This window comes from Carettochelys insculpta, chromosome 13 (genome assembly GCF_033958435.1).
Source record: "Carettochelys insculpta isolate YL-2023 chromosome 13, ASM3395843v1, whole genome shotgun sequence".
In the NCBI taxonomy this organism is placed as follows: domain Eukaryota; kingdom Metazoa; phylum Chordata; order Testudines; family Carettochelyidae; genus Carettochelys; species Carettochelys insculpta.
Window position 1 is genome coordinate 41,465,415 of NC_134149.1, and position 9,547 is coordinate 41,474,961.

Consider the following 9,547-nt stretch of genomic DNA (forward strand, 5'->3'; position numbering starts at 1 on the left):
GACCGGGGCAGCGTCACCTCGTCAGGGGTTGGAATGTGGAAGCAGGGAATCAACACTGACCTGTGTGTGTCTCCTCCAGACCGGCCACCTCGCCGATGCTACCGCACGCCGATACCCACTCCCGGATCGAACACTTTGCCAGCAGGTACCACGTGTCAGCACGGGGTGCTGAGCGAGGGGGAGGGGAGGCGTGGGGCTGTGCCTCTGGCCCTCCACCCAGGGCTAGCCTGAGACCCCCTCTGCCCACCTTGTGAGCAGCTGGCTCTCTGCAGGGCAGAGTAACCCCACAGCTCCTGCTCGGCTGGGACTTCCCATGGGACGCTTGCAGACAGGGATTGTGGCTAAAACGGGTTTGGGTCAAGATTCCCAGATGGGCTGATTTGCTTCCACAGGATCTTTACTTGCATTCATGAATTTAAATGACTATTATTTAAACACTTGGCCATTAAGCTGCCACGCTTCCCCTAACAAACAAGCCGACCCCCGCCCCTCAAAGCCAGTCACACCCACAGCACCCCCCTCAGAGTTCTTGTTCCCAGCCACCCTGCCTCAGGTCACCCCAGGGGACTTCACGGCCCCGCTGCTGTAGGCCCGCGACCCGTAAAGCATTGTACCACCAACACCCCTGGGAGGCAGGACCTGCCGCTGTTCCCATTGCACGGCTGCAGAACTGAGGCCCAGACCCAGCCAGGTATTTAGACTTCATCACCTAAATCGATGATTTAGAAGCATAAACAACATGCGGAGCTGGGCCCGAGCGCCTAAAATCGCCCAGGGGCTCTGTGGTGAACCTGGGAATTGAGGCTGGGTCTCCCCAACCGTTATCCCACCCTCTGCATAGGTTTCCAGCGGCTCGGTTGTGAGGAGCCCGGGGTCCGTCCCCAGGGAGGGCTCTCTCAGGACAGTCTGTCCCTGTGTGCAGGGCTTTTCCTGTAAAGGCCAGCAGTGTTTAGAACCCGGTGGCAGAGAGCCTGGGGCGGAACCGCTGGGAAGGCCTGCAGGAGACCCCGAGAGCGGCGGTGCATTGCTGGTTCTCCCGGCCGCGTCCCAGCGCAGTTCTCTTTCCGCAGGCTCGCAGAGATGGAAAGCCAGAACTGCTCCTTGCTCAGTGACAGCCTGTCCCCAGACGACAGCCTGTGAGTTGGCGCCTCCCTGGGGACTGGGCATGTATTTCTCTGCAATGCTTGCTCAGGCTGGGTGGGGAACGTGGGAAGCTCCTCCTCCGTTATCTGTCCTGCCCCGTCTGCGGTGCATTCTCACCCTCTGCGCCCAGGCACGGAACTGGGGATTTCCCTGCTCAGAGCAGTACAACCCCTTCCCTTGCCTCTGTCCCTTCCTCTTGCGCTCCCACCGCTGGAGTGCTCTGGCCGATCTTCTCCTGGTGCTCCGCGACAGGGATGAGGATCAGTACCTGCTCCGTCACTCCAGCCCCATCACCGACCGCGAGCTGGTGTGCAGCCCCAAGGTGGAAGACAGGCTCAACACGGAGGATAAGGGGGAGCTGGAGAGGATCCTGGCCCACTTGGAGGACGAGAACAGGTGTGTGTGTGCAGCCAAAAGCCATCGCTAGGAAGTGAGACTGGGGTTGATTCGGAGGGGAAAAGGAGCCAGAGAAACGCTGCCCTGGGTAGCCCTGGATGGGCAAGCAGGGGCTCTGGAATGGTTTGAGGGCGGGAGATGGATGGAAAGAGCCCACGTGCTTAGCATGGCTGAGATGTGAGACCTATCTGCCGGTGCTGGGAGGGGTTGGCCGACATCACAGAGCTGCCCTGGTTAGCTCCAGCCCGTGTAGCTTGGAGGAATAGGGGGAAGTGGAGGCAGGAGACGGGTGGGCTCTGTAGTAATGAGGCTTCTTGAGAGCGGCAGCAGCCCTGTTATCAGGGGCATCTGAAGCACACCTGGAACCAGTTCCGCACGGAGCAGTTTTGCCCTGACCTAGGTACCAGCCAGACAAGCCCTCGCAGGTCTCTTCTGCCTCCCCGCCTTTGCTTTATCACCATGGCCGCGCTGCTGTGGCCAAGCACCACCGAGCCCTCTGCCAGGTGCAGAGCGAGGCTCAGAAGGAGCCGGGACGTCCGTCTCCTGCAAACACAGTTCATGGCTGACGTGCTCAGGGAACGCGCGCAGAAGGAGGGGCGGGTGGCTGCGTGGTGCCGGGCAGAGAAGTCAGGAGGACGCTGGTTCCTGAGACCTTAGACAAACCTGGTGGTAGAATAGCAGCTCGGTGAGGCAGTCTTGTCTCCGAAGCTGGTAGAGTCACTGCCTGGCTCCCGACTGTCCCTTCCGCAGGATCCTCCAAGGAGAGCTGAGGCGGCTGAAATGGCAGCACGATGAGGCAGCCGAGTCCCCCACAGTGGCAGAGGGGTCCCCGGAATCAGCCCAAGACCCGCGGAACGATGAGCTCCTGGCCGAGGCGAGGCTCCTTCGGCAGCACAAGAGCCGCCTGGAGACCCGGATGCAGATCCTGGAAGATCACAACAAGCAGCTGGAGTCCCAGCTGAACCGCCTGCGGGAGTTGCTCCTACAGGTACCTCCCCGGGCCGGGAGCGAGAGCACAGTGCAGAGCGCACAGCATCCACGGGGCTCTGGGCCGGTGGGGCTGGGACAGCCCGAGCGGGCGGCAGGTGCTGGCAATGGACGTGCAGAAGGCTGCAGGTCGGGCTTGAGGAAGCAAAGGTTTTTATGAAGTCCCCCTTCTCTTTCCAGCCCGCTCCTGAGCCGGAGGTCAGTGGCTCTGCAGCCTCGTCCTCGGCTTCCTCGCCCCATCCCTCGGAGGGAAGCCAGCCCAGGGAGAAGGAGCACAACACCCCGGAAACCGAAGCTGCGGGTGAGGCCCTGGAGCTGGACGTTAAATCGTGGGTGCCCCTTTCCAGCCTTGGTCACCAGCCGGGGGCCTCACCCCCATTCCCTCGGGGTGCCCAGGGGTGACTGGCTCATTGTGCTCCTCTGCTGTTCGGAGTGGAGACCTGGAGCACCCAGTCACTCTGCTCTCCGCCGCCCCTCCCCTCCTTGCGGTGCCTTGCTGGAAGACACAGCTTCATTTGTGGCTGTAAGAGCAGCCCTGCTCGCCTGGCCCAGGAGCAGGGCATGTCCGTAGGGCTGCCATCCGTGCCCTGTCTCCTGATCACGCTGTCCGGCCCGCTGGATCTAGCATCCGCATTGCGTTAATCTCTGAAAACTGCACAGAGCCTCAGCTCTGCCTTTCTCTCCCCTGCTGTTCCCCAGACGAGGTGGAGACGAGGGCGCGTGATGTCAGCCTGTGTCTGGAGGACATCATGGAGAAGCTGAGGAGCGCCTTCCCCAACTCCCCAGGTACCAGGGTGAAATCCCCTTCGCTGGTGTCTTACTCCTCTCTGAAATGAGCCTCTCGCTTGGCTCAGAGGCATTCCCGGCCCTCGTCCGGCAGTCCTGCAGGAACCGAGCCCCAGCCCTCGCCCGCTGCCAAAGAACTGCTGGGACCTGCAGTACGCAGATTTCAGAGGAGGAATTGCCCCCGCTGTGGACAAGTGCCACAGCTGCTGAGACTGGTCGTCCTTTGGCTGGACACAGACGCTGCCTTCCGCCCTGGAGAGAGACGTCAGTCGCAGGAGCCCTGCGCTCCGGACCGTTTCCGACACTGCTGAAGAGGAACATGCCTGACCCCATCTGGTTTCTGCCATCGCTCAAGCCAATCCCCTTGAACCAGCTCCGCTCTCTCCAGGATAGCCGGGAGCCACGACCCCTCCCCCCACTGAGGTGGCAAAGACCAGACCCCTGCTTGTCTCTGAAAAAAATCACTCCCACCCTCGTGTAGACCCGGAAACAGCCCACTGGCAGCTGGGAATGGTGGGGGGGGCGCGTTTTCAGTCAGGGGCTGCTAACCCTCAGAAAAACCCTCCCAAATAACAACAAAACAAACTGACCTGGCCCCCCACAACTTGGGGCACCAGCCCTGCATGGGGGGGGTGCTGAAGCTTGGGGCTTCCCCCTAGGCAAGCCAGTGCTTGCGCCCTAGCCCCACAAGGGATGAGGTGCAGAGGCTCAGAGACTTGCTGTGGGGCTGGAGTCTGCGCGCCGGCTCACCTTGCTGCGGTGGGCACACCCCAGCCTATCGTGGGCTGGGTCAAGATCAGCTGAGGACCAGACCTGGCCCATGGGCCATAGGTTCCTCATCCCTGGTTTAGTAGCTGGTGTTACTCTGAGTGACTCCATCTTCTCCTGATACCAGCACAGTCTGGATTTAGTACCTCTAATGCTGGGCTATTGCTTGAACAGTTACTAGACGTGGCTGCTCTTTTCGTCAAGTCTTTATAGCTCCATAATCCTCCCCGTGAACCTTCCTTCGTGCCCCAGCACCACAGAGCCAGGGGTTCCTGTAAGTGTCCTGGGGAGAACTCTGGTGAATCTCCCTCCGCTTAGTTCATTAACGCGCGTTCTAACCCGTGTGGCGCCCAAATCCCATCTCATATAACCTCTTGGCTTTTCTTTCAGGTGGGACCTCCCTTAACTAACCCCTTCCGCAGGCAAGAGGCTTTGTCTAACCAGCTTCTGCTTTCCTCCCCCACCACCCTCACATCCTTCCTGGGAGGGGCTTCCCTCACATCCTCTTGGGGACTCTCCAGGGGAATGGCCTCCATGAAGCCCACCTCTGTCCAAACATCTCAGGGGAACTCCCACTGGCCATGTGGGACTGTGACGGCAGGCTCTTTGGCGTGCTGGCTGGAGCCATCCTGAGGACCAGCCAGTTCGGAGCACTAGGTTGGGGGTCTCTCCATGAAGCATTCAAATGGAACCCAGGGACTGAAATCAGGAGATGATGTTGACCCTTGCTGTCACCGCCCTCGTGACTGATGTAGGTCAGGGAAGGAAGCTGCGTACCGGGGAGGACAGAGCCCAGCCACGCCTTGGCCCACTTCAGTGGTGTGGGTTGCAACCTAATGCTCCCGCAGCAGCAGGACAGTGAACAGCCTCACGTGTCTGTTTTTAAAACCGTTTTCTAGTGCCAAAGGTGACGAGTCTGATTAACTGAACTCTGCTGATTGCCTGGTCCCCCGTGATCGCCAGGCCCGGGCTGGGCTGCTGGTCCAGTGGCAGGATGGCCAAAGGGGGAAGGGAGGAGTCAATAACCCAGTGTCAGACAAGCTAGCAGACTTGTCTGCAGAGCGCCTTAGCATTTAATTTACAATATATTTCTATACACACTCTCTATATATTCTGTACTTCGTTACTATCATGGACTCACTCATGCATTAAATTCTAATACCATGTTCAGTGTTAATTTCTGCTTCACTGCTTGGGTCTATTTTAGCTTCTGCTTTTGAGGAGAAAGCACCTTATGAGCTCTCTTTCACTCGTACCACTCCCCGTCACAGGCACCGCGAGGGGACCTCAGTGCAGTGGAACTGACTAGCAGCGCTAGGATTCGAATTCAGGGATCGTTTGCCTTCTCAGCTCTCTGCCACCATAACACCAGAGTCTGGGCTGGAGCAGTGTCCCCTCCCAAGATGGCCCAGCTCCTGCTGTGATGGACAATCCAACTAAATCCGGCAGCCTCGATGCCATCAGCTGACTCCCAGTACCTTGGAAATGGGGGAGCGGCCCAGCACCAAAGACATGTGCCTAGTGGGTTCTTCAGAGTCCTCTCTTGAGCTCTGGTCCAGGGACTACTCACGACTTGGAATGCCCATTTTGGTGATTCCTTCCCAGGCTCTCCTCCATCTCTCCATCCCATAGGTAAATGTGCCCCGTTTCTTCCAGGGTTTGGAGAGAGAAATGGGCATGGCCCAGAGCCACCGTGACTGCGCGAGGCAGGCGCACCGGCCAGAGACGTATCAGGAAGGAGCTGGCGCTATGCTCCCAGGAACATGGTTACACCTCTGAAAATCCCTCCCTCTTCATCTGGAGCAAGGTCCCTGAGGACATCTGGAGCAAGGTCCCCGAGGACAGCTGGAGCAACTGCGGGAGCTGTCTGGTTTGGGAAGCCGGAGGGTGCAACTGGGGTATCTCCTTCAATGAGGAAGATGGTTGGGATGGCGGTGAGAGGGGGATGCAGGATTGCACTGGGTCTGTAGCGTAGCAATGTGTTCTGTGGAACACCTGGCTCTGGAAGCTCCAGAAGGTGGTCTGTGTGGGACAGTGTTATGGTTGAAAAGGCTGCAGAGCTGGGGCGGGGGCTGCAGATGGTCTCGGGGGAGGGGGGGACGGACAGGGAGGGGTGGAAGGTTCTGTCTCAGGGAGCTGGGGAGGATGCTGGGGGTACCAGGCAATAAGGCTGTTGTGTAGAAGAAGCACAGTAAGGAGCTTGCTGAGAACAATGTGGAATGTTGTAGGCGGACTGTGTGTCTTGGGGTAGCCCCGTGCTCCAAAGCTGAAGTCCAGCTGGAACAGCTCACATGGTGGAGATCCGACTGCTAATGCTGTGCGTCGGGACAGCTCTGCCTTGCTTTGCTGTTTGCTCTTGTGTACGGAAGGGGCTGTGGACTATCTAGTCAGGGGTATTGCGGCCTGGTCTGGAGACAGCGTGGTGTTAGGTTCGAGGGAGTGCACTGTGCCTCGGGGGTTGTGTGCGATACTGACGTTGTGGTGGTATTCTGTGTGACGTTGTGGATCTTGTTGCGGGGGGGCAGCATGTCGACTCGGTGGCGTGAGTCTTGCCGTAATACCCTGTACATTGTGCATAGGCGTTGCTGTGATTTGTGATGTGTTGTGGCGTTTGGAGGTTGTTCGCCCTGTGAATTGCTGTCCTGTGGTGTGTAGTTGAAGTGCTGTAGATTGCTAGGCTTGCTCTCTGGCGGTGCTGCGGGCGGGTTACTGCAGCGCGTGGGGCAGTAGGGTTGCCGTGTATTGAGTAGCCCGCATGGCCACTTCGCCTGCATTACGGCAGCTGCAGAAGGGTGTGAGTGGAAGCTACCATGGCCCGGTCTCTGCAGGGGCGCTGTCAGCGGGCACACGGGAGCCGCTCCGTCCGGGGGAGAAGCAAGTTTCACAGCAGAGACGGTCTCCCAGGCTCTGTGGTGGGACCCGTACAGAAGGCTGAGGGTGGGACAGCTCTGGCAGACAGGACAGTCTGAGACACCAGACCTCTGCTTCCATGTGCAGTTGCTGCTCCCCTGAAGAACCGCGGCTGGCTTTGCCCACCTCGTGGGTTGGGGAGAGCCCACATCAGGCTCCATGCCCAAGGCTCCAGCCCGTCAGGAAGGAGCAGGGTTCATCCAGGCCTCATGGTTGCACTTCTCCCGCCAGGCAGAGCCCAGGGAGAAAGGAGAAGACACTTACGCTGCACCCTCTCCAGCTGAGGCCCTAAGAGAGAGGCGGCAGCGCAGACAGGTGGTGTCCGCCTCATCTGCTTCACCGCCCAGCAGCACCGCACCACTCAGCCCTGGCAGGATTGCTCCTACCACAGCTGGTGGCTTCCTAGGCTGCCTGCCACCTTGGAGAGCCAGGCAGGGGGCCCCGCTGCAGTGACTGGAGCCACCCAGGACGGGCTGCGACTCCAGAAGGCTCCCTCAGGAAGAAGGCCTCACCTTTCACCTGTGGGCGAGCGAGAGCGGGAAGTGGCTCAGAATGAGGGAGGCGTACGAGCTGAACAAAGGCCTCCGGAGGCATGTTGAGGAGCCGGTGCGTTTCTCCCTTCATGGGGCAGAGGCTGGTGCCCCCCCATCTCCCCAGCTAGGAGAGCACCGCCTGGCACGACTGGTGACTGAGTCACTGGGCTTCTGGCCAGAAGGGACCACCCCAGTGTGACCTCCTGTTTATCACAAGCCACCACCACGCACGAAAGCAAGTGACTGGAATTAGCACCACGGTGACTGCACGCAGGACGCTGGACTCTGAGGTGCTGGAGGCAGAGAGCAGAGGGACTGAGGCACACCCATGCCGGGAAGGCTGGATTAGCTGGGTCTCATGCCCACGCGCGCCAGACGAAGGTAGAAATGCCGCCCAGGCACTAAGCTGAGCGGCAGGGCCAGCTTCTGAACAGCCGTTCCTGCCACTGCGGTGAGCCCAGCGAGTGGGACCCCTGCAGCTGGGCGGGGGGCGGGGTGTGTGTTTGCCTTAACTCTGTCACTGGGAGTTCCTGGGCCTTCCTCAGTCTGTCTGTTCCCCACCCTCCCTTGCGCATTTGGCTCCCTGTTTCACAGCGGCTCTGCTGCCACACGGTGCCCTTTGGTGGGCGCACTCCTCCAGGCTCTCATCAAATCACCTGCTCCACTAATGGCATTCGCGAGCCCTTCGCTCTACAGGGACCTCTCCTCTCCCGGGCCTCTGCTGAGCTCCCTCCCTTCCACGCTGAGGCCTGGAGCCTGAAAGGCCTGTGGGCACCTAATTCGCAGGCCTGGATACCAGCCGGATCACTCTGCCCTCTCGCCTGGGGAAGTGCCGCTGCAGAGAATCTGAGGGCTCTGCCCAAGCTGGCTCTGCGCCTGGGGGAAGGTGCAGCCACGGGCCAGCCGAGCGACCCTCTAGGGCATTTTCCTGTAGAAGCAAAGCTTGCGTGGTGCAGAAGTGAGGTCAGGGTTTCTGTTAAAGCTGGGAGGAGAACGAGCGCGTGAACTCTGGGGCCTGTTTGCTGTGGTGCTTCTCCCCCGTTCTGCTCTGGAAAGAGAATAAATTTGTATTTCTGTTGACACCTCAGCTGGTGCTTCGGCCTCGTCATTATTTCTGTTGCTGCCCCTCCTCCTCCTCTTCTCCCCTGGAATCTGCCATTCTGGGCTTCTTTGTCTGCATCCCACTGCTAAGCACCAGAGTGTGGGAAGCAGCTTCCCTCAGGGTAAGCAAGCTCACAACCAGCTGTTCTCTCCTCGCTCTCTTCCCTTCCTGGCAAGAACCTGCTACAGGAGCTCAGCTCATTGCTCAGATCCCTGTGGAAGGCTCTGCTTGGACTCTGGAAGCCGAACTGGCTTCATTGGCTCATGTGTCATTACCAGGACTAAGGACCCGGCCATGGGGACTTCATTACTAACCGTACACAAAATGAGGCCAGGAATTCCACCCCCCCACCCCCACCTTGCAGGGCACTGCTGGCTCTGTAGGTGTGCAGCAGTGTGGGGTCGGAATACCCAAAGGGGCCAGTGCATAGAGGTGCTGGTTTTCCAGGCTCTGCTCTGCTCAGCGCTCAACTCTGTTGACAAAACCTGCTCCATTTTTAAAAGCAGCTCAAAGTTCCCGGCCCTGCCCATTGCAGCTGCGCCCGTCTCTCAGGCGGTTTTCGCTGCCGGTCATCGTAGGTCACAAACAGGAAGAACGCGGGAGTCCTTGGTCCTTGCTGAAACAGCCCAACACAGCTGCCTCTCTGCAACTGACAAACCCCCGGGAGACCCCTGGAAGGAGATTTAGCTCCCTCCTGCCACCCCCTGCCCGTCCCCTGGTGCTAGCACACGTTGGGCTCTGGCGGTTCTTCAGCTGGAAGCGGTTTTCCCTGCTCTCACTCGTCTTTCAGACAGAGGCACGTGGCTTTAGCTTCTAAGGTCACAGGTTCCTTCCCTTCACCTGCTGCCCCGGAGCCAGCTGCCTTACACACAGCCTAAGCTAGTGCCAGCCACTGCCAAACTTCAGCCAGGAGGCTGCTTTG

The 9,547-nt window shown here is 59.4% G+C and overlaps 1 protein-coding gene across 2 annotated transcripts; it reads left to right on the forward strand.

The window, feature by feature from the left end:
- Nucleotides 1–32: 32 nt before the first annotated feature.
- Nucleotides 33–9,541, forward strand: LOC142020016 (dystrophin-related protein 2-like). Of its 2 annotated transcripts, XM_075007540.1 has the most exons (6): nucleotides 33–145; nucleotides 1,071–1,136; nucleotides 1,396–1,539; nucleotides 2,290–2,527; nucleotides 2,707–2,827; nucleotides 3,226–9,541. In XM_075007540.1, the coding sequence occupies exons 1-6, from the start codon at nucleotides 96–98 to the stop codon at nucleotides 3,360–3,362; spliced, it is 756 nt and encodes a 251-aa protein (XP_074863641.1). In that variant the 5' UTR covers nucleotides 33–95; the 3' UTR covers nucleotides 3,363–9,541. The 2 variants fall into 2 exon arrangements, with proteins under 2 accessions (XP_074863641.1, XP_074863640.1); XM_075007539.1 differs by lacking the exon at nucleotides 33–145 and having other exon boundaries at nucleotides 252–1,539.
- The last annotated feature ends 6 nt before the right edge of the window (nucleotides 9,542–9,547 follow it).